Source organism: Lampris incognitus, chromosome 18 (genome assembly GCF_029633865.1).
Source record: "Lampris incognitus isolate fLamInc1 chromosome 18, fLamInc1.hap2, whole genome shotgun sequence".
Lineage (NCBI taxonomy): Eukaryota > Metazoa > Chordata > Actinopteri > Lampriformes > Lampridae > Lampris > Lampris incognitus.
The window spans coordinates 16,650,429-16,674,731 of NC_079228.1; the positions used below are offsets into that span (position 1 = coordinate 16,650,429).

Consider the following 24,303-nt stretch of genomic DNA (forward strand, 5'->3'; position numbering starts at 1 on the left):
GAAAATGGCCTATTTTGGTGGAAACCATGAGTCATCAAGGATGGACTTTGCGCCCTTTCTTACAATGTTACAATTTCATTTAGCAGATGCTTTTATCCAAAGCGATGTACATCTGAGAATTAATACAACACAAGCAAGGATCTAGTCAGGAGGCAACAACACAGTTAAGTGCTAAAAAAACTAGGTTCAATAGTTCCAATAGGACATAGGTGTCAACAGGCAGTGCACAAAGGCCATACATAGGGTGCATAGAAGTGATTTTTTTTTATATACCATCAGGTGTGGAAGTGTTCTTGTTTGCAATGGTTATAGACAGATTGACAGATGAGATTAGGCAGGAGTCTCCATGGACTATCATGTTCGCAGATGACATTGTGATCTGCAGTGAGAGTAAGGAGCAGGTTGAGGAGTGCCTGGAGAGGTGGAGGTATGCACCAGAGAGAAGAGGAATGAAAGTCAGTAAGAGAAAGGCGGAATACATATGCGTGAACTAGAGGGAGGGCAGTGGAATGGTGAGGATGCAAGGAGTAGAGGTGGTGAAGGTAGATGAGTTTAAATACTTGGGGTCAACTGTTCAAGGTAACGGGGAGTGCGGGAGAGCGGTGACAAAGCAAGTGCAAGCAGGGTGGAGTGGGTGGAGAAGAGTGTCAGGTGTGATTTGCGACAGAAGGGTACCAGCGAGAGTTAAAGGGAAGGTTTACAAGATGGTTGTGAGACCAGCTATGTTGTATGGTTTGGAGACAGTGGCACTGACAAAAAGACAGGAGGCAGAGCTGGAGGTAGCAGAGTTGAAGATGCTAAGATTTTCGTTGGGAGTGACGAAGATGGAGAGGATTAAGTACTAGTATATTAAAGGGATAGCTCAGGTTCAACAGTTTGGAGACAAAGCAAGAGAAGTTAGATTGAGATAGTTTGGACATGTGCGCAGGAGAAATGTTGGATATGTTGGGAGAAGGATGCTAAAGATGGAGATGCCAGGCAAGAGGAAAAGAGGAAAGCTAAAGAGGTTTATGGATGTGGTGAGGGGGGACATACTGGTGGTTGGTGTGATAAAGGAAGATGCAGAGGACAGGAAGAGATGGAAATGGATGATCCGCTGTGGCGACCCCTAACGGGAGCAGTCTAAAGAAGAAGATGGCGCAAACAATGAGTGTGGTAGAAATACCAACGAGTTCCCTTATGTGGCTAAAGGTTGTACTGCAAATATAAATATTAAATAAAGACTGGACAAAATTCTACAAATGTATCCATCCATCCATTATCCAAACTGCTTATCCTGCTGTCAGGGTTGCGGGGATGCTGGAGCCTATCCCAGCAGTCATTCGGCGGCAGGCAGGGAGACGCCCTGGACAGGCTGCCAGTCCATCACAGGGTTAGAGTTAATGGTGTCACTCTAGCGGCCGCAGGCAACAATCACAATCAAAAATAACCAAAATCTCATGACCCAGTCTCTTGGAATGACTGCTCTAAGATATAATCATAAAGTATGATGTGGTTGGATATCATGTTTGCTTCTTTTTGAATATCGGTTGTGATAAACAGGTTATGCTGTAAATTATGTTGATATTTTTAGAGGGGCAGATGAAACAAGACTGTTCCATCTGCCCCCTTTTACCTTGGAGCACCTGCCCCTCTAAAGGTCTGATCTGGTAGGAAGGCTAGCAGGACAGACAGGACAAGTAGAAGGAGCTCAGAGATAAGAATGGCTGGATGATGAATTGAGATTCTCTTGTTCCTCTGGGCTCATGTTTCTCTTGCTTTCCCATGGTGTTGGGCCTACTGATTGTGCGGTTGGGTGTGTGAAGCATGTCACAGCTACGATCTTGTGTGTGTGTGTGTGTGTGTGTGTGTGTGTGTGTGTGTGTGTGTGTGTGTGTGTGTGTGTGTGTGTGTGTGTGTGTGAATACTAGATACAATACTGAAAATATGTTTTTGCTAACAGGATAATGAGAAGCGGACCCCCCTGCATGCAGCAGCCTACCTGGGAGATGCTGAGATCATTGAGTTGCTCATCCTCTCAGGTAATATGCTCCATCTTTGCACTACTAGGAACCATCCATCCATCTGTCTGTTCACTTGTTCTGATGTCAGTTAACCTGTCAGTCTACATATCAGTGTATTTATGGTAACACTTTAGTATGGGGAACATAAAAAAACTTAATTACTAGTGAATTAGTAATGATCAAGATGTCACTTTAGTATGGGGAACATATTCTAAGTAACAAAAACTTAATTTACAGTAATTTAACACTATTAACACTTGTAGTTTTGTGTTTTGTTATGTAAGAACAGACCATATTCATTAAGTGTTAGTAAGGGAGAATAACTCTTCTTGTGGTACTACCACCTTATAAAGTCCATACTAAGCAAAGCATATTGAGATGGTACTACTAATAAGCAATAATTCTGAGGTTATAGAGGGAAAACTCATAGTTAATGGCTTACTGGTTGTATAATAAGGCCATGCAGAATAAGGCATTAATGAGTACGTAATAATGACCAATTAAGAGCCAATATGTTGCTAATTTGCATGCTAATAAGCACCTAATTAATGGTGACTACGTTCCCCATACTAAAGTGTTACCGTGTTTATCACTTCACTTATGAGGCTTACACACTTGAACTTCAAGTATGCCTTACCCCACGCAGCCTTTCCACCTCACTGATCATCTTCATATCCATTTAGCTTATTTACCAAGAGACATGAAACAAAAGCAGACAACGCTGTATTAGGGGGGTTCATCAATGTGGTTTTCCAGGTGGACGCTACCTATCATAGATGTTTTATTGAAATAGGACTACAACACCTTCAGTGGTTTCAGTAGTATGAATAATTTAACTACTTATTCCTGGGCCTCATGTTGAACTTCCACTCTCATCATTGATTAGACCTATACTAATATGCACTACACTATAACAGGGTACTTGACAAATGGAGGTGAAAAGATTTTTATGAAATTGTAATGTTCATAGTCTGAATTTGCCTTAACTCTTAGTTTTTGCCAGGTGTTTTTTCTTTTTCCATTTTATAAGCTTTTCTCACAGCCCTGCACATAAATTGTCCCACATTGTCACATCAAACTACAGTAAAAAAAAAAGAGAAAAAATATTAAGTATAAATCAGTTGTAGTCAAAGTTTAAGGATCCCTTTCTGCAAACCATCATTGATGCTCTGCATATGTATATTATTCATTGCGTTTTTTTGTAATTCCATTCTTTACCTGTAGCCTCTTTTATCGTTCACACTAGAGTAACTGTCTTATAAAATGATAACAATCTGATGAAAATGCTTTGTTTTCTTTTTACAGTTAAATTATGCAGTGTTATACAAAAACACGATGATTGGATTAACTGAACCTTCATAAAAGCCTTTTAATTTTATTTGAAGTGATGTCACATAACATGATGTCACACCACAAGATGAAATGAGACACTAGAAATATTAGTAAAAATTTATCAAGTGCTTTTAGAACAATGGAAATTTTGAAATTTGAACTCAAAATATCTGGGATTGTTATGAGCAAGACATTTTTAACAAAATTTTAAGGACATTTTTAAAACAACTGATACTTTGATCAGTTTGGACACATGTTTGGACATGTAACAGTGGTTTTAAAACTGAGTTGAACGTGAGCCAGTCTAGGTGTGTTAATTTAGCTGCTCTACTGTAGGGCTCAGACTCTGAAATTGGCCCAATGATGTCACTTCGAGATCAGTAGATGCAGTCTTCTTTTTCAGGCCACTGGAAAGCATTCTTCTGACCATACTGTGCCATACAATTAACGTCTATTTCCTCTCCATGAATGCTCAAGATCTGGCCCACATATCACTTGTCATCATATCTGACAATGATGAATTGTCCCACCTCCAGCACATATTGCTTATATGCTTCATCTCTGTCCAGTGGAGGAACTGAGCTTGCCTCTAGATCTGGAGCTGTACTGTCGCCTGTCATGGTAAATTTTGTGACCTTGAAGCAGAAGCACACACTTGGATAGTTGGATAGAAAAGCAATGACTTGCCATTTTTTTTCTGCAGCAGCTTTCTTGTTGGATGGTCTTCAGATTATTATTATTATTTTCAGAATTAAAGAAGGCCGCACTAACTGCCTCTTCCTGTAACAGCTTATTTGCTTTCTACTTCTTTCCCTAAGGATCGCCTCATGCCTGACTTCATCCTGGTTTAACCTTTCCCGGTACCTCCTTGTCCTTTTTTTGCTCATTCCTAAAAACTGACAAAAAACACTTTCAAAACAATTCTCAGTGACTGTTGACATTCTGTACACAACAAACAATGATGAAACAGGGAGGCAAATGCATTATAAAGCCTACATTCTAATAACAACAGGCATGTAACGACTAACACAACTGCTTATGTATGTCACACAGTAAGGCAAGGGAAGTTTATTTGTATGCACCTTATCATCGCAGAGGTCATTCAAAGTGCTTTACAGGCAAAATAAAAGCATAAAATAAGATAAATAAAAGTACAGATGAATTTTATAAAAGTACAGACAAGTTTAAAACGGAGTTAGTAAAATGAATAAAAGTGCCATAAAAACTGATTGATTGAAAGTAACAACAATCGGGGCAGAATATATAAAATTAGCAAAATATACAAAACACACTCACACACATACACACCAAGAGCTTAGCCATAGGTTGTTTTGAAAAGTAAGGTTTTTAACCTGCTTTTAAATGTGTCCGGTGTGGGGGCCTCTCTCAGGTCCTCAGGCAGGGCATTCCATCTACTTGGAGCATAAATAAAAAATACAGCTTCCCCTGCTCTAGACCTAGCATGAGGGATGTTTAAAAGACCACTGCCATTGGACCTGAGAGTTCTTGCTGGTTTGTAAGTAATTGGCGTATCTTTTGTATAGTGTGGTGCAAGGCCGTTTAGCACTTTGTATACAATTAACAGAATTTTAAAATCGATTCAATTTTTTACTTGGAGCCAATGCAGAGATTTAACAACATGTGTAATGTGTTCTACTTTTTCGTTCCAGTGAGAACACATGCTGCCGCATTTTGAATTAACTGTAGTTGGCGCGCATCTGATTTTGGGAGGCCGGTGAATAGTCCATTACAGTAGTCTAGTCTACTTGTTATAAATGCATGGATTAATTTCTCACAGTCTGATTTTGATAGAAAGCCCTTTAGTTTTGAAATGTTTTTACGATGGTAGAAGGCTGATCTTGTGAGATGATTGATGTGGCTCGTAAAATTTGGATCACTGTCTATGGTTACACTGAAATTTCTAGCTTCGCTGTTGCACTCCAGAGACAGAGAGCTGAGATGGGCTGCAATTCTCTGTCTCTGAGTCTTTGCACCAAAAATAAGTATTTCTGTCTTGCCTTTGTTCAATTGTAAAAAGTTCTTTGACATCCATAGATATAATATCATCACTACACTGAGTTAGGGAATGTATGGGATCTAGGTCATTAGGAGATAGGGATATGTACGGTTGTGAATCATCTAGATGATTATGGTAATTTAGTTTGTGTTTCTGTATGACATGCGAGTGGAAGCATATAGAGATTGAATAGTAACAGTCCAAGAATCGAACCTTGGGGTACCCCACACATTATACCCACTTTGTCTGAGGAAAAGTCTCCAAGAGACACAAAGAATTGCCTGTCCTGTAGGTATGTTCTAAACCAGTTGAGAAATGCCAGAGAGGCTGACCCATTTTTCTAATCTCTCTAGCAAAATATCATAATCAACAGTGTCGAAGGCGAGCACAAGAACAGATCATTTTTTAGAATCTGTGTTCATATGCAGATCGTTCACAACTTTGATGTGTTGTTTCTCTGCTATGGTGAGATCGAAAATCTGGTTGATAAATGGCTAAAAGGTTGTTTGATATTAAATAGTTATTAACTTGAGAATGAACTGTTTTTTTCCAAGTATTTTGTTGAGGAATGCCAAGTTGGAGATAGGCCTGTAGTTGGCAGTAGCTGTCACATCAAGGTTGCTCTTCGTCAGAAGTGGTTTAATGACAGTTTAATGACTTAAGTGCTGCAGGAAATATACCTGCCTGAAGAGAGCAGTTAATAATTTGTAAACCATCATGTGCTAAGCAATTAAAAACATTTTTTTAAAAATGTGGTAGGGAGAGGATCCAAGCTTCAGGTGTACCTGAGCTGCCCAACAATATTGTCTAGACGTTTAAGGTCTAGACTTGAATGTCAAAGTGAAACGTGGTGCCAGTGATATTTCAGGAGAACTGGAGGGTAGGTTCATTACTAGATCGTGAGGCACTAATGTTCCATCTAATGGCATAATTTTGTTATTGCAGAATGTAGCGAATTGCTCACATTTTTCAGTGGACAGCATCTCTGATGGGTTCGGAGATGGTGGGTTGATAAGTCGATCAATAGTAGAGAAAAGCACTTCACTGTTATCATTATTTATTTTATTTTATTTTTTTGGATTTTTCCCCCTTTTTCTCCCCAGTTGTACCTGTCCAATTACCCCACTCTTTCGAGCCGTCCCAGTCGCTGCTCCACCCCCTCTGCCGATCCGGGGAGGGCTGCAGACTACCACGTGCCTCCTCCGATACATGTGGAGTCGCCAGCTGCTTCTTTTCACCTGACAGTGAGGAGTTTTGCCAGAGGGACGTAGTGTGTGGGAGGATCACGCTATTCCCCCCAGTTCCCTCTCCCTCCTGAACAAGTACCCCGACCGACCAGAGGAGGCGCTAGTGCAGCGACCAGGACACATACCCATATCCTGCTTCCCACCCAGACACAGCCAGTTGTGTCTGTAGGGATGCCCAACCAAGCCGGAAGTAACATGGGAATTCGAACTGGCGATCCCCATGTTGGTAGGTAACAGAATAGACCGCTACACTACCCGAGATTGGGCATCCGGGTTGCATGGTGTTCTATTCCATTGCCTACCAACTTGGGGATCGCCGGATCGAATCCCCATGTTACCTCCGGCTTGGTCGGACATCCTACAGACACAATTTGCCATGTCTGCAGGTGGGAAGCCGGATGTGGATATGTGTCCTGGTTGCTGCACTGGTGCCTCCTCTGGTCAGTTGGGGTGCCTGTTCGGGAGGGAGGGGGAACTGGGGGAATAGCATGATCCTCCTACACGTTTTGTCCCCCTGGCAAAACACCTCACTGTCAGGTGAAAAGAAGCGGCTGGCGACTCCACATGTATCGGAGGAGGCATGTGGTGGTAGTCTGCAGCCCTCCCTGGATCAGCAGAGGGGTGGAGCAGCGACTGGGACAGCTTGGAAGAGTAGGGTAATTGGCTGGTTACAATTGGGGAGGAAAAAAAAAGGGGGGGATCCACAAAAAAAAAATAATGAGAGGTTAACACTCACCTTCCAAGCTTCACATCACAGTCAAACATCTTGAGGAATTCCTAGTTCTTGTTTGACAAAAGGGCCCCTATATCTGTCCATGAAAGTCATGTTGGTCAGTTTTTTCAGAGATCTAGGGTGTGGAATTATCCTACCCCTTATGTATGCCTTTGACGCTTCCCACACCTTCCACAGTCTCTCCGTTGAGCTAATATTATACTCAAAAAATTCCTTAGGGCAGGTTTCCATAACAGTCTTAAATGTGGGGTCCCGAAGCAGCATGCATTTAGTCTCCACTTATTTACCCTATTTCCACTCGACTTAATCACTATGCTTAACTCTACCGGAGCATGATCAGACAAAGCTATCACCCCAACCTTACAAACCACCACTCCCTCAATATTTTCTCTAGAGACCAGGAATTAGTCTATCCTTGAGTATGATTTATGCATATTGGAAAAGAAGGTACACTCTTTTTTCTCCTTGGGGATTGATCAAGCTCCATGTCTACCAGACCAAGGTCTTTCATCATCAACTGTATAGCTAATCTATCCCTTGGCGTAACTTTATATGTTGTTTGGTCTAATTGGGTATCTTGTACTTGGTTGAAGTCCCCAGCAATCAACATTTGGCCCTCCTAAATTTCTCTTATTGTCTTGTTAACCATATGAATAAAAATCCTCTTTGTTTGGAGCATACACATTACATATGTTAACGTTTACCCCATCAATGGTGGCCTGTATACATATCATCCTGCCCTCGTCATCCTTTTTTTGATTAAGTACAACTAAATTCAGTTTCTTATGCGCTAATATTGCCACTCCATTCTTTTCACTAGAAATAGTTATGAAACACCTGCCCTACCCAGTCACATTTAAGTTTGTCTGCTTCTTTGCCCTCCATGAATCCTGAATCAGGGCTATATCAGCTTTGTTAGATTTCAAATAACTTGACCACTTTTTTCTTTTTATCGAATTCTGGGATCCATTAATATTCCACTTAATCGACTTTATATATTTAGCCATTAGGCTACATATTATTATCTAGCATTTAATTGAGACTGTACCCACATGAGAGGAGAGCACCCACCCCCTTGATCCATCATCTGTGCTGTGCATATCACATAAAACACTGTCCTATACAAACCATAACGAACAATAGGAACACTAAAAGTAAACCCCCTTCCCCCATTCCCTCAACCTTCCATAGGATATCCCTACCCGCACATGGTTTGTGAGGCGCAACAACTGGAAATCCCCCCAACCCCCCCCCCCCATCTTGGATACATTTCACTCCCATGTCATAGCTACTATCGAATGTCTTACTCAAACGTACATGGAAGCGAATCCTCATTTTAACAACATACTGCTTATTAACCAGCTCAAAGTCGCTGTTCTTGTAGAAATAAAAAAGAGAAAAAATAACTATCTGTACACCTATATAAATACCTAGGCTACAGGCCATACTTGCAACAGCTGACATCGCAACTAACTCTGTTGTGTCTAGACTGTCCTCCACGCTCCATGCGCACACGTACCCCAACAGTGAAATTAAGTGTTCCAGTCCAGTTCAAAATTGAAATATCACTTCCAGTCTTGACCTCTTTATCATGTTCGTGTAGCATGACACAATAACTTCTCGTCTTAAACGGTTTAAAGGAAGAAGAAAGAAAGACTTTATCTGTCAATGTAAGCAGCCATACAACGAAATTTAACCTCTGCATTCAACCCATCCTATGGTGTAGGAGCAGTGGGTAGCCGCAGTGCAGTGCCCAGGGACCAACGCCAGTTCTTTTTTCTATTGCCTTGGTCAGAGGCACAAGACGATATTGTTTACATTGTAAGCCCCTTTCTGTCCAACCTTGTCCTTTACCTAAATTCTTAATAGTCTCTTCACTTCTTTTGCCTGTATTACTCATCCTCCTATGTCAATTTTTGGATCCTTTTACACACATGTAACCTGTAGCTGCTGTGGCTGTCACTTGACTGTCGGTGACATTGCTTGCTGCTGGTCATTCATCTGATCTGGTGTACCATTTGGTCTTCTGTGAAGTCAGCTTAGCAGGTGGATAGGTGGGAGTCACTGTTGACATGGAATGCTCACGAGGGTAAAGGGGGAGGGTGTGTGTGTATGTGGACTCTGACTCTGTGACGCTAAGGAATGGCAACAGGTGCACTGCCCCCCTCCACCCCTGCTATCTAGGATCAAGAGGGCTTTACACACCCCACCCCCACCTTCCTCAGTGCCAGCACTCGTGGCTCACGAGATCACCTTTCCTGTTAGGAAAAAAACAGCACCTTCTTTGTCCCTTTAAGCTTTCACTTATCTCTTTCTCTCTCACTCTCTCTCTTTGTCTCTGTTCCCTTGGATGTGTCCACCATTGCTGACATTTCTGTCATCTCTCCTTTCCTATCTATTGCTTCCACTCTACACCTCCTTCCCCCAAGGAGCCAGAGTTAATGCCAAAGATAACAAGTGGTTGACTCCTCTTCACCGAGCTGTTGCCTCTTGTAGTGAGGTAATGCATCACACACACACACACACACACACACACACACACACACACACACACACACACACACACACACACAAACAGAGCATATACATATAATCTGGTATCTATCTTGCATCCTGTACCCGAAGCTGTCATTAAACATTTAATCCTCATTTGATAGGAATGATTCATACCTATGATGTTTAGAAAACTAGAAATAGGGGGCGTCTGGGTAGTGTGGCAGTCTATTCCATTGCTTACCAACACGGGGATCGCCTGTTCGAATCCCCGTGTTACCTCTGGCTTTGTCGGGCGTCCCTACAGACACAATTGCACTAGCACCTCCTCTGGTCAGTTGGAGCACCTGTTTGGGGGGGAGGGGGAACTGGGGGGAATAGCATGGTCCTCCCACGCGCTACGTCCCCCTGGTGAAACGCCTCACTGTCAGGTGAAAATAAGTAGCTGGCGACTCCACATGTATCGGAGGAGTCATGTGGTAGTCTGCAGCCCTCTACAGATCAGCAGAGGGGGTGGAGCAGTGACCGGGACGGCTTGGAGAGTGGGGTGATTGGCCAGGTACAACCCCCAAAAAAAGAAAGAAAACCAGAAACATACACATAGACCCTCTGCAACACACACAGAGTATACATATAATCTGGTATCTATCTTACATCCTGTACCCGAAGCTGTCATTAAACCTTTAAACCTCATTTGATAGAAATGGTTAATACCTATGATAATTAGAAAACCAGAAACATACACATAGACACTCTGCACACACATGCATGTGCCCTTTTATAACAATGAGTGATATTAGCACATATGTGCACCCTCTCACTCTCACTTACCTATGCTCTCTCCCTCCTTTCAGGATGCAGTGTCGGTATTGCTGAAGCATAGTGCTGATGTTAATGCCCGAGACAAAAACTGGCAGACACCACTCCATGTTGCTGCTAGCAACAAGGCTGTCCGCTGTGCCGAGGCTCTGGTCCCTTTGCTTAGCAAACGTTAATGTGTCTGACCGTGCCGGACGCACTGCCTTGCACCATGCTGCCTTCAGTGGACATGTAGAGGTTAGACCTCTCTCTCGTTCTCTCTCTCGTTTCTCTCTCTCTCTCTCTCTCGCTCTCTCTCTCTCTCTCTCTCTCTCTCTCTCTCTCTCTCTCTCTCTCTCTCTCTCTCTCTCTCTCTCTCTCTCTCTCCCTCTCTCTCTCTCTCTCTCTCTCTCTCTCTCTCTCTCTCGCACGCACAGCAACATCCAGTTAAAGGCTGTTTGTCTTTTGTTTAGATGGTGAAGCTGCTTCTGTCCAGAGGAGCTAATATCAATGCGTTTGATAAGAAAGACAGGGAGAGCCATCCACTGGGCAGCTTACATGGGTAAGACTGTTATCTTATCAACTTGGGTAACCACTCTCCATGAATCTACTCTAGCTGAAGCCCATACAAACTCCTATTGGCATGTGTTGCATATGCCCCCACTGCCACCACTTGTCAGCCTGTTTATGTCCTCTTGCTTCCTACCTCTGTTATAAAATTTACAAATAATGCCTTCCAGTTGTTTCTCTCAACTCAAGAGTATTTCTCTATAACTCACACTTGTGCAGTAACAATGACTTATTGTAACACGGGGAAACATTTGCATGAAAGTCATGGGTGTAATGTTAGTGTTATCAAGAAAAACCTTTGGTTGAAATGTGCATATATCTTTCATGCTGATCCACCGCACACCTTGTTTTAGGTCATCTGGAGGTGGTGAGGTTACTGGTGGCAAGTGGCGCAGAGTTCGACTGCAAGGACAAGAAGGCCTACACGCCACTCCATGCAGCCGCCTCCAGTGGCATGAGCAGTACCGTCCACTACCTACTGGGCTTGGGTGTCCAGGTCAGAGCAAAAACACACACATATACAGCAAACACGCCCTGGCAGCCTTGGTGCCTTGGCTTCTGGTGTTGTTAGTGCTAAGAGACATTCACATAAACACTGTAGAAAGAAACAAGATTTGTGTGTGGACTTTTTTTTTTTTCAGTGCCACAAAACATTCACGCCAACAACTGACACTGGCACAGTCCTCGCTGTACACATATGGTGTTGTGGATCTGGGACCAAACTAAACCAATAGCCATGCTTCCATCGATATGTTGGTTGTTAAATGAATGGAAACATTTCAAACAAGAATATTTGAATGGAAGCACTAAATTTGAATTATAAATCCCAAAGGTTTTTTTTTTTTTTTTTGCTCAATTGAGGTGGAAAATGTAGCATGTCAATAGATAGATGCTTGAAGGGTGATGGAGAGGTAATTTTTGAATAAATGATGACATAGGGGATAAGCCATTGCCTCAGCTGTTATGATATAGCCCATTGTATTTCCTTGTCTGGACTGCGAGGAGTACGACCAGGTAGAGCCTAAATAAACTTCCAATAACAACACCTTCGATGGCAGTTAAGACTTAAAACTCTCCATTTCCCTCCCCTTAGAGTTAGCACTTAGCTTTTGTGCTAGCTGTTTTTGCTGAGCAGCTATTATTGGCACTCTTGTGATTATAAAGTCCTGAGCAAAAAGAGCTCAGAATATACACATTTGGATGGAAACATAGCTACTGGCTGTAAAATAGCTGAACAACATGGTACTTGGTATTCATACAGTATTGTCTCTGCTTTTGAGATATAAAAATAGCAACGACGTTTTCTTAGTTCTTGAAAAACATGCAGGTTGTTCAAGACACAATAAGCTATTGAAGTGTGCCTGCTCCTCTGTAGTCATACACTGATGAACGTCTTCTGTTTAGATCAATGATGTGAATAGCTATGGTAACTCCCCGCTCCACGTGGCCTGTTACAACGGACAAGATGTGGTGGTCAATGAGCTCATTGAGGCAGGAGCTAATATCAACCAGGTATGAATTGTTAGAGCATATGCGCTTTGTCTGACAGTGATGGTGGGTATTGGCTAATTGCTTTATATCCTGTCTCAGGTGAATGAGAGGGGGTTCTCCGCACTCCACTTTGCCTCTTCCTCCCGACAGGGAGCGCTGTGCCAGGAGTTGTTGCTGGCCAAAGGAGCTTACGTCAATATGAGAGTGAGTACACAGAGCGTGCACATACAGCCACACGTGTGCATACAATCACAGATTTATCCCAACATTAGGGTTTCCTTTACTTATTTAGCTGCAACAACTAAAATGACAGTGTTTGAATAGTTTTGTTAAATCTGTTTTAATCTGTCAGATCTTTTTCATATTTGTAGCTTTAAATATTCAGTGGAAACTAATCTGAAATGATAACGGCATCCTCATTTGTCCTTATCTCTCACTTCTCTGGCATCTCTGCCTTTTTGTCATTTCCGTCTTCTTCCTTCCTCTCTATCTCTATTTTTTTCCATCTCTTCTTCTCTCCACCTCTCTAGAGCAGGGATGGTAAGACTCCCCTTCACATGGCAGCTGCTCACGGCAGGTTCTCTCGCTCTCGGGCCCTTATTGAAAATGGTAAGACCCCAAAGCCCTTCACACACTCTCTTCTGAGTTTATTTGTGTGTGTGTGTGTGTGTGTGTGTGTGTGTGTGTGTGTGTGTGTGTGTGTGTGTGTGTGTGTGTGTGTGTGTGTGTGCGCGCGCGCGCGCGCGCGCGCATGCATTAACTAAACATGATGGACCCATAGAGGGCAGATGTAATGAGGAGCAGGATAGGGCAGCTGGTCGGTATCAGCTCTTAGCCAGTACAAACGGAGGAGGTGCTGCCTTACCTATCCCTGAATAGCTTTGGATGCACTCACTGGCACTGTGAATTTAGCACATAGGTGAACAACAAAATTATCTGTCCTGTGTCTTTTTTATCGTCATTATGTTATATTAATCGGGAAATGTTTGTGTAGGAGCAGAGGTTGACTGTGAAGACAAGAGCAAAAACTCTGCCCTTCATATTGCTGCCCGCTATGGCCATGAGCTCATTATCACTGCACTCATCAACCAGGGGGCCAACATCGCCAAGTCAGTTACTACGCATGCTGTCAGTTTCTGTCTTTCTTTTTCTCTCTTTCTGTGTCTCTGCGTATTTATCTCTCTGTTTCTCTTTAAGAATGGGTTTTTAAGTTGTTTGCATACACACTGTGATGGCTTGTGGCTGTTTTATGAGTTTTACGTCTCCGTAGGAGAGGTCTTCATGGAATGTTTCCCCTCCACCTGGCAGCCCTCAGCGGCTTTTCAGACTGCTGCAGGAAGCTGCTGTCATCAGGTACACTCTCACACAAATAAACGTGTAGTCCTCCGGCACTGTTCTTACAACATTGTTTTACCACTCACATTACCTACCCGACATCCAAATTAAAGAGGATTGCATTTTTGTTCAGACTTTGATATAGACACCCCGGACGACTTCGGAAGAACCTGTCTACATGCTGCTGCAGCTGGAGGGTTAGTCAGTTTCATCTAACCTTTACATCATCCTTTTATCTTCTGTCTTCTTTCCATGGTCCTTTCATTTCTCCTCTCTTTTTAGTCCTTGTCTTGGCATAGATCTGGTTTGCTTACTGTCTGTGTTCACCTCTAGTCCTCCAGTAAATACTATACAATGAATTAAGTACATTTTTCTGCTTCGTAATAGCCTGACACCAAAGTGATTTCCTGGCAGTTGTTTGTACATAAATGAAATAGTGACTGTTGAACTCCTCTCTCTGACCAGGAATCTGGAGTGCCTGAACCTGCTGTTAAATGCAGGAGCAGACTTCAACAGGAAAGACAAATTTGGAAGGTGCATTCTCCGTCTCCATTCAGTGAAACTTGGTTGGACATATCATCGATGTGGTTGTCCTATTCTTTTTTTCCCCCACTTCTTCCCATCAGCTCCTCTCAGCGGCCATTTTGCATGTGTCTCTTTACACATGTTGTTGTATTCCTTTAGGGATCCTTAGAGTCAGAGTGGGCTGTCCAGCTGAGACAGTCCTGGCCATTCAAATGTATTCTAACAGTACATGTAATCCCTGTTTAACATGAATCACAGCTTAAAGCAGTTTATATCTGTCTCCTCCTTGAACGACATCCCAGGACTCCGCTGCACTATGCATCAGCCAATTGTAACTTCCATTGTGTGTTTGCCCTGGTGGGCTCCGGGGCCAGCGTCAACGAGCTGGACCAGAGAGGCTGCAGTCCCCTGCACTATGCTGCTGCTGGAGACACTGAAGGAAAGTAAGTTTCACTCTGCATGTTTATGTGTGTGTCAGACTGAATTCTGAATTCTGCGTGATTTTTGTCCTCATTTTTTGACCTCACATTGGAGGACAAGCTATGTGATTGGTCAGCACAAGTCCTGTGTTTGATTGAATTATCTATATGTCAGGTGTCTGGAGTACCTGTTGAGGAATGATGCTGATCCCGGAGTTAGAGACAGACGGGGCTACAGCTCAGTGCACTATGCATCAGCCTACGGACACACACTCTGCCTGGAAATGGTGGGAACAACTTCTGTACTGTTTAAACATGTGTCATCTGAAATAGAATCTGGACAAACCAGATTTACAGATCCCGGGTTGTCCTCTGTGTGGAGTTTGCATGTTCTCCCCGTGTCTGCGTGGGTTTCCTCCAGGTGCTCCGGTTTCCTCCCACAGTCCAAAGACATGTAGGTCTGGTGAATCGGCCATACTAGATTGTCCCTAGGTGTGAATGTGTCAGCTCTGTGATGGACTGGCGGCCTGTACATGGTGTCTCCCCCGCCTGCCGCCCAATGACTGCTGAGATAAGCTCCAGCATCCCACGACCTGACTTGGGATTGTTGATGCAGCACTAACTGTGATGTGATTTTACTAAAGGGATTATCCTTTCAAAACAATGCATTTGTGAACTGGAGGACTTGAGCTCACTGCTACTTTCGTAAACAAACAAGTTTGGCCAGTTCAAATGTGGTATGTTGTTTTCAGAACAATAGATTTATTATTTTAATTTGGAATTATTTTCTTCAGTTTCAAAATAGTAGGATTTTTTTGTGTGTTGAGGAAAAGATATTTGTGATTTGTCATACTAGTTTGTAACCTCAGTAAATCATGTTCTCTGCATTTATTTGAGTTTGAAACAAATCTGATAAAAGTCTCCACAGCATTTGCAGAAGGTGTAGGAAGACTAAGAAAGGCAGAGCCAGAAACAAAGCAGGAAGCTGTAACAGACATACCTCTGCTTATCTTGTTTGTTTGATTTTTTTCTTTAGATGGCCAGTGAGACACCTCTTGATGTGGTAAGCACATTGTTTAGTTCAACAAAATCTACTATTTTAACTATTAAAACTATTTTGCCAGTAATGGACTGGCGGCCTGTCCAGGGTGTCTTCCCGCCTGCTGCCCAGTGACTGCTGGGATAGGCTCCAGCGTCCCCACAATCCTGATGAGGATAAGCGACTTGGATAATGGATGGATGGAATGGAACTACTCGTGTGGGGTTTATTTTGTGACAGGGGCTCTTCTCTGGACAAACAAGGATTTATTTATAGTGTCTTGCTTCATGTGGCATGTGAGATGCAATTTGTGTAAACCTGGTTTTAATTTGAGAAAAATTCTGTGGCAGCTGCTGGAGACGTCAGGAACAGACCTCCTGCGTGACTCAGAAAGTCAGGCGCCTGTCAGTCCACTTCATCTGGCGGTGAGTTCTTGTCTATCTCCATCCATCTCTCTCTGTCACGACTCAGCATTCCTTTACCGCCACTGTTGAGTCTGCCAACTGATTACTCTCAGATGTTGATGGTGTGTGCATCTCGATTCTCTAGGCCTACCACGGCCACTGTGGCGCATTAGAAGTCCTCCTGTCCACCCTGCTAGAAGTGGATAGGCGCAGCCCCGATGGCCGGACCCCTTTAAGTCTGGCCTGCTCCAGGGGCCGCCAGGAGTGTGTCTCATTGCTGCTCCACCATGGCGCCTCACCCATGGCCTGTGACTACAGTCAAAAAAGGACGGCCATACACGCTGCAGGTACACATGTACTATACATCCAGCAATGCTGCAGTTAAAAAAACACATCCAACACATATGGCTGTGGAATTGGCGGGTATTACCTCTGGCATGGTCGAGTGTCCCTACAGACACAATTGGCTGTGTCTGCGGTTGGGAAGCCGGATGTGTCCAGGTCGGTGCACTAGCGCCTCCCTCTGGTCGGTCGGAGCGCCTGTTCGGGGAGGAGGGGGAACTGGGGGGAATGGTGTGATCCTCCCACGTGCTATGTCCCCCTGGCGAAACTCCTCACTGTCAGGTGAAAAGAAGCGGCTGGCGACTCCACATGTATCGGAGGACACGTGGTAGTCTGCAGCCCTCCCCGGATCAGCGGAGGGGGTGGAGCAGCGACCAGGACAGCTCGAAAGAGTGGGGTAATTGGACAGGTACAACGGGAGAAAAGAAAGGGGGGGGGGATCTAAAAAAAAAAAAAGAATTGACAGGTATGAAGCATTGACAAATGTTATATATAATATAAATGTTGTTTAGAGCCTGGCTTCCAAATTGTGTTAAATCAAAATACCCTAGAAAGGAAGGTTTAATGGTTAAAGAGAGCATAACTTAAGTTTAATTCCCGAAACGAAGTCAAATATCTATGAGCAAGATATTGAACTACTATGTGCTTGTTTTTTGCTACTCTGCATATGAGCATCTGTTGAATAACTAAGTTATGAAAATATGTATAGATATGATTCTTAAAATAACTTTGAAAAAGTAACTAATACATTTTTATTAGATATTTATTGCAATTTGTGTCACTGTTTACAAGGTCACTTATTAATTTTTCCCAATGTTTTAGAAATGTGTGCTAACCCTGGTCAGCATATCACTAACCCAGTGTGCTGTTGTGTGTGTGTGTGTGTGTGTGTGTGTGTGTGTGTGTGTGTGTGTGTGTGTGTGTGTGTGTGTGTGTGGCACGTGTGGATGTATGCCAACTTTTCAGCTATGAATGGCTATCCAGAGTGCCTACGCCTGCTCATCAGCAACAATGACCAACGCGTTTCTGTGGATATACAAGACATCAATGGAGAGTGAGTTTTTGTGTGTGTGTGTGTGTGTGTGTGTGTGTGTGTGTGTGTGTGTGTGTGTGTGTTGATATACAAAAAAAGTCTTAATCTTTTGCTAAGTGATTTTTTTTTCTCATTTAGGATGTATTTCCCTTTGGTTTAAACGCATTTCTAAATTTAAGTACTTGATCAGTCCGCGTTTACTACATCACTGTGTCATCTTTCTTGTATTATTAGTTGCTGAGTAGCTCTTGTGTCTGTTGGTGTTTTCATGGTGTGTGCAGGACCCCTCTGATGCTGGCAGTACTGAACGGACACACAGAGTGTGTGTACACGCTGCTCAGTCATGGAGCAAGCGTTGAGGCCCGGGATTGCTGGGGCAGGACCGCACTACACCGCGGGGTGAGACATACTTCTGTACACTCACAAACTGCTGATTTCCAACCATTCGAAGCCCATGGAAATGCTTGTTTTTTTTTGTTTTTTTTATCTAGTCAACTGTGCATAATGCATGGATAACAAAAATACATGAAATCACTGGGTCAGGGATGGATTTACTTCTTGGTCCAGATGTAAAAATGGATTGATAGATAAAGGATATATAGATGATACATAAATCACAAAGATAACTCTTAATAGAATATAATTTTGCTTTATAGAAGTTACATTGTTTGTATATTCATTGTTTATAACTTCCCAACTGTGCATATTCAACAACTGGGAAGTTAGAGGGAGATATTTTCCAAGAAATTCTACAGTATGTTAATATTTTCTGATATTTGGACTATAGTTAATTTTTGTGTGACCCAGTACCTTTGAGTTAAACTTTAATCCACGTCAACAAAACTTGTTAAATAAATGTGTTTTGCTAATCCTCTGGCTCTTTCGGACATATAGAAAAAACATTTAATTGTTATCATTTTGGTATAGGAATTCACCAGAAGTGTTCTCAGTTTTGATGAAATATTATTTCAATATAAAATCATTGCTGATTTTCCTTCTTCTCTTTTCCCCTCCAGGCAGTGACCGGCCAGGTGGAGTGTATCGAAGCCCTCCTCCAGCGAGGGGCCAGTGTGTGTGTGAAGGACATCCGAGGCCTCTCGCCCTTTCTCCTGGCTGCTGCCTGCGGACGTTTGGGTGCCCTGGGGGCCTTCCTGCAGGCCATCAACAACTCCCACACCCCCACACACTTTACGGACAACCACGGCTACACACCACTGCACTGGGCATGCTACAACGGTAAATGGAGAATTAAACTGAGAAACACTTCATAAGTACATCTGTACTTTTGTTCTATATAAAGCCACTGCACCACATTTTAAATATGGCTAAGTGTGAAGGGAAACACTGTTCTACTTTACAGTCAATACCGCCAACTGTTTTTTTGGGGGGTTTCTTGGCGATGGCACGTTTTACCAATGAAAGGTTCCCATACAGTTTTTGAATCCTCAAAATTCTCTTGAACCTTTCCTTTTCTCTTTCTATATCCCTGTCCTGTCCCCCATCCCTATCTGTCTCTGTCTCTTTTCTTCTCTCTCTCAGGTTATGATGCATGTGCGGAAGCACTATTGGAGCATGAGCTTTTCCAGAAAATTCAGGGCAACCCTTTTACCGCCCTGCACTGTGCTGTGTAAGACCATGTTTGCATGTATGTGAGCCTTTTTGGGATAAACTATGGGGTTTGTGGGTAATGTGTGTTGATATTGTGTGTATGCTTTTCAGAATTAATGATCATGAGGGGGTGGCGGAGATGTTAATCGACTCTCTGGGCTCCGCCATCATCAACACCGCTGATTCCAAGGGCAGGTAAGAGCCACACACACACAAACTTTTAATCTACATTGTTGTTATTATTTAAATGACATTTATATTCAGCAGGGTGTTTTCATGTTCAGCTTGTCTATGCCAGGGTTCTGTTTTTGAATAAGGGCTTGATTGCTCTGAGTGCATTTGTTATAAAAATGATCATCTTATTTAAGTGATCAGATATAGCCTGATCATCTGGAATGGTAAGGCTATATCTGTAAAAAATGATGCACCACCACATTTTGCGGGAATTCCGTGAGCCCATATGACTGCTGGGCAGATTGCTATACAACAAACACTCAAAATGGCATCTACTCATAAGATGCCATGCCATTATTATGATGATGGGGGAAACTTTGAGATCAATCTTCATCTCTATCAATCTTTATCACAGTGGTTGTGATGAGAACTGCAATAGATAGTGTTGAATATGACAGTACTTCTTTATTACAGATGCATATACACTTAAACACACACAAACTGGTTTCCTTCCTTGAAGTTTGTTTGTTTGTGGTCTTTTTTTATTTTATTCCTGTCCTTTGTTCACTGTGAAGTATTTTGTGATAACCCTGTTTGTGAAAGGGCCTCTATAAATTAATTTGACTTAACTGAGATGCTCTACCCTTGTCAGTATACCTTTGACTATGTGTTTGTATGTGCATGTTACTGTAGAACTCCCCTTCACGCTGCAGCATTCTCTGACCATGTGGAGTGTGTGTCCCTGCTCCTGGGTCATGGAGCTCAGGCCAACACAGCAGACACACACACTCGCAGCACACCGCTGATGATGGCCGCTCACAATGGACAGACAAATGCTGTTGGTATGTACATGGCCACACACATACACATACACACACACAGACATATATGTATATATATATATATATATATATATATATATATATACACATACATACACACACACACACACACACACATGATGGCCTGGCGGTCTGTCCAGGGTGTCTCCCTGCCTGCTGCCCAATGACTGCATTTTGTATATGCCATCTGTGTTTTGCAGAGGTGTTGGTGAGCAGTGCAAAAGCTGACCTCACGAGACAGGATAACAACAGGAACACAGCCTTACATCTAGCTTGCAGCAAGGTAACACATAAACACACACAGTGTCACATACACAAATAAATAAATATCACTATATTCTCCATGGTCCCTCTCTCTCCCTCTCTGTTTCTCCCAGGGTCACGAGACAAGTGCCTTGCTGATTTTGGAGAAGATTAATGACAAGAACTTCATCAACTGCACCAACACTGCTCTGCAGACGTACGTAGTCCTGCTATGCAGACACATTTAACCACACTGTGATTTGTTAGCTGTATTACTTCTGACAGGACTCACTTAAACACTGCCCCCCCCCTTTTCAGGCCCCTACATGTAGCAGCCAGGAACGGTCTGACAGTGGTGGTTCAAGAACTGCTGGGGAAAGGAGCCAGTGTTCAAGCAGTGGATGAGAATGGTCAGCACTCAATTTACACATTTGCACTCAGTCTGTCTTCTCTCTCTCTCTCTCATATATATATATATATATATATATATATATATATATATATACATACACACACACACACACACACACAAACACACTTGCACTTAAATATAAGCAGATACACTTTGTCTCATCCTCCTGTCCTCTAGGTTACACCCCGGCGCTGGCCTGCGCCCCCAACCGGGATGTGGCTGACTGCCTGGCTCTCATCCTCAATTCCATGATGCCCACCTCCCCTATGGTCACCATAGCAGCACTGCCCACCCTTTCTCTCAATCAGACAGCCATCAATCACCGTTCCTCATCCAATCATGTCTCCAAAGGTGTGGCTTTCAGCACCCCGCCTCCTCTGCGGCCTGACCATGGCTCCTACTGTAGGCTGGACCGCCCACTGTCCTGTGTCTCTGCAGACGATGAGCTCAACGACTCTGATTCAGAGACATACTGAATACACCGCCTCCGCCCCAGGGGCAGGGGCTACAGATTCACTGCTAATTGACTGTGACCCCCCCCCCAAAAAAAGATATTAGTGGGATATCCTAACTGAAATCACAGGAGAGGGATGTAAAGAGACAAGTTGGAGCTAAGAACAGGCGTTTTTAGACCTAGATAGGCCTTTGACAATCCCAAAAGCAACCTGTCATATTTGGCAGGGGTGTCTGCTTTGACAACTTGCACGCCCGTGCACGAATCCTGATGAAGTGAGTTGGGTAATTGAGGGGAGGGGATGTAACCTGATGGTCAGTAGACACTCAGAAGCTTTGCCCAACAGCTCCAGTGTTTAGCCAGTATCCTTCTTTTTCACTCAACTTAAAGCAGTGTTGCTTTTTAACCTACTCTCTGCTGATATTTTCTGGGGTGATGTTATGCCTTTCAGCTGTCTCCTGCAATTTTAGGAGGAAAATTGAACTACTGAAGAGACACTCAGAATGCTGCCCTTTGACCACGTCAAGAAACTATTGTGTCTATGGAAAAAAATAGAGGGACAATCTTAAGGGATCACAAGACTGGACTCTCTTCCTTGCAGTATGCTTTGATTTAAGTTTTGTTTTTTGTTTTTCCCACTTTCTTCTCTAGGTTACCATGGCAGGCAATAATGGCTGTCACTGACTCACAATTGTAATGCGGAGTTGATTTTACTGAATCGAATCACTTTTTTGATTCCCACAGGACAGGAGTTCATTTCTGAATCATATCAACCGACTCTGAGAGCAGGTGGATGTAAGGTATATTTCATATATTATTGGTTCAGGTGTGGATTTTCAGAGGGAGTCAGTTGGAGTTGAACTAACTAGAAGGCATTGACAAGCTTCTCTCTGCTATTTGGAGAGCACCTGTTGTGGTGTGGTTTTTTTTTGTTTTTGTTTTTTTGCATTAAATGCTTTTATTGATGTACTTAACTAGTGGGTCCAAACAGAGCAAGTATATTTGACAACCTTCTCACACAGTTTGCCATTTTCTGAAAGGATAATAGTATACAAGTAGGATTCGTGTTGACTAAAAAAGGATTCCAGGCGTTGTGGGAGACTTAGAGAACAAGACTGCATCGAGATGAACATTGGCTTAGAATTTTAAGCCGTTTTAATGTATTTTTATTTGCAAGGGATGCAATGTCTCATCTAGTTGAAATAACTTGAAGTGGCTAGACAGGTCGTTTCAACTGGTACGAAGTGGAAGTAGGCAAAATGGGGCACATTCATTTGCTCAGCAGTGTGCTAATGACTTGTCTGCTACGATGTATTTTACCCCGGTAATGCCTACCTACAGCTTCACTGCAGGCTGGCATTAACCTGTACTACTCCCTTTTGACACTTCTGCGTTTATCCTGAAACATTAGGGATTGATTAATTTGCTTATCTAAAACATTGCAAAGTAAAAATGCAAGCAAAAAGAGTTCATCCAATGTAGACCTGGGGTCAAAAAAACAAACAAAAAAACCCAATCTAAATTACAAAGCATTCAACTAACATCAACTGCGGACCCTTCTACCGATAGTGGCACGGTGGTGGACTATGGTGCTCCGGAGGATGTCTCCTGGCAGGTGGACTATGGCAGGACATAGAATGACGTGGTGGTGTCTGGTACCGTCTCGGAGGAGATCCTCTGTTCTGGTAGGGTGTCAAATAGCGTCCTCTGGATCTGGAGCAGGAACATCATCGCCCCCAGCTTGGTGTACCTCTTTCCTCATAGACACGGATATATGCAGTCTCACCCTGATGGGAATGAAACTCAGTCCTGTCCAACTTACGCAAAGCATATTTCCATATCCGCTCTACGGAGGAATTCGACCAATCCCTCACCATCTTTCTGCACGTCAGCAAAGCACACATCTCCTGCTTCACGCATGTGGCTTCAGGTCCTGCCAGCTCCCAGTTGGTGGCAGTCCAGTCACTGCGACACGGAATTCAGATCTGCGGGTTGAGGGTCCAAATCTCCCCTTAGGTCCTCCTCCACCACCTCCTCCCATAGTACCACCAAATTTAGCCCCAGAAGATCGTGGATATTCTACATGTAGCTCGGAATCTCCATACCCATTCCTTCCATATACGGCATCATCTGCGTCCCATGGGTCTTCAAAGTGGACAAAGGCAAAGGGGATAGTGCCTCTATTGTTCTTCAATCCTCAATATCCTGGATTTTTCCATATTTGAAGAAGAGGTCCTCTGTGTCTCTCTCCTGCACATCCATTGGAGGATTGCCCACATAGATTCGTCCATCCGCCATGGTGGTTAGAGGACTGGTTCTGCTGCTCAGGAGTAAATGTGCTTTTCCTTTGTAGATGCTAATGTTAGCAGTCCGCACGCTGTGCCGTGTGAGACCCCTCCCCACTGGGTTTTTCAACTCACAACTCTAAACTCAGTAGTTGTTTACATACTGTATTAGTCATTTATGTACTGGAGACAGAAAAAGTGGCTGAAGTTTTGTGTGTGTGTCTGTGTGAATGTAAGAAATGGAGAAGCCTTTTTAGAAGCAAAATTTGGGCAGAGGATGAAGTTATCCTTGGTGCAATGTTCTTAAAGAATGAATTATGAATAAAGTAAATACATTTTGTTTTTGAGCTATTGCAGTTTTCTGTAACACAAGTCAAATGATGACAAACATGGGTCAAATAAAGTACAGTATCCATTATTCAGGGGTTAAACAATAGATTATCAATTATTCAAAGGTCCCCTAAAGGTTGAGCACCAGCCGGCGTCTGGGTGGCATGACAGTCT

At 43.1% G+C, this 24,303-nt stretch overlaps 1 protein-coding gene and 1 pseudogene across 1 annotated transcript in view; one reads left to right on the top strand and one right to left on the bottom strand.

The window, feature by feature from the left end:
- LOC130129106 (serine/threonine-protein phosphatase 6 regulatory ankyrin repeat subunit A) overlaps positions 1-21,536 on the top strand; it is a 32,477-nt gene extending 10,941 nt beyond the window's left edge. The window contains 29 exon segments of the mRNA XM_056298906.1: positions 1,943-2,021; positions 9,762-9,832; positions 10,680-10,811; positions 10,813-10,881; positions 11,097-11,156; positions 11,158-11,185; positions 11,547-11,689; positions 12,598-12,705; positions 12,784-12,888; positions 13,215-13,293; positions 13,679-13,793; positions 13,955-14,037; positions 14,153-14,216; positions 14,485-14,553; positions 14,847-14,987; positions 15,139-15,250; positions 16,000-16,026; positions 16,353-16,427; positions 16,552-16,753; positions 17,715-17,802; positions 18,063-18,180; positions 18,798-19,017; positions 19,321-19,408; positions 19,501-19,584; positions 20,257-20,405; positions 20,606-20,688; positions 20,783-20,865; positions 20,967-21,058; positions 21,238-21,536. Coding sequence (XP_056154881.1) covers positions 1,943-2,021; positions 9,762-9,832; positions 10,680-10,811; positions 10,813-10,881; positions 11,097-11,156; positions 11,158-11,185; positions 11,547-11,689; positions 12,598-12,705; positions 12,784-12,888; positions 13,215-13,293; positions 13,679-13,793; positions 13,955-14,037; positions 14,153-14,216; positions 14,485-14,553; positions 14,847-14,987; positions 15,139-15,250; positions 16,000-16,026; positions 16,353-16,427; positions 16,552-16,753; positions 17,715-17,802; positions 18,063-18,180; positions 18,798-19,017; positions 19,321-19,408; positions 19,501-19,584; positions 20,257-20,405; positions 20,606-20,688; positions 20,783-20,865; positions 20,967-21,058; positions 21,238-21,536 — 3,066 coding nt within the window.
- A 1,537-nt stretch (positions 21,537-23,073) lies between these two features.
- LOC130129107 (serine/arginine-rich splicing factor 9-like) lies at positions 23,074-23,814 on the bottom strand (annotated as a pseudogene).
- Positions 23,815-24,303: the final 489 nt, after the last annotated feature.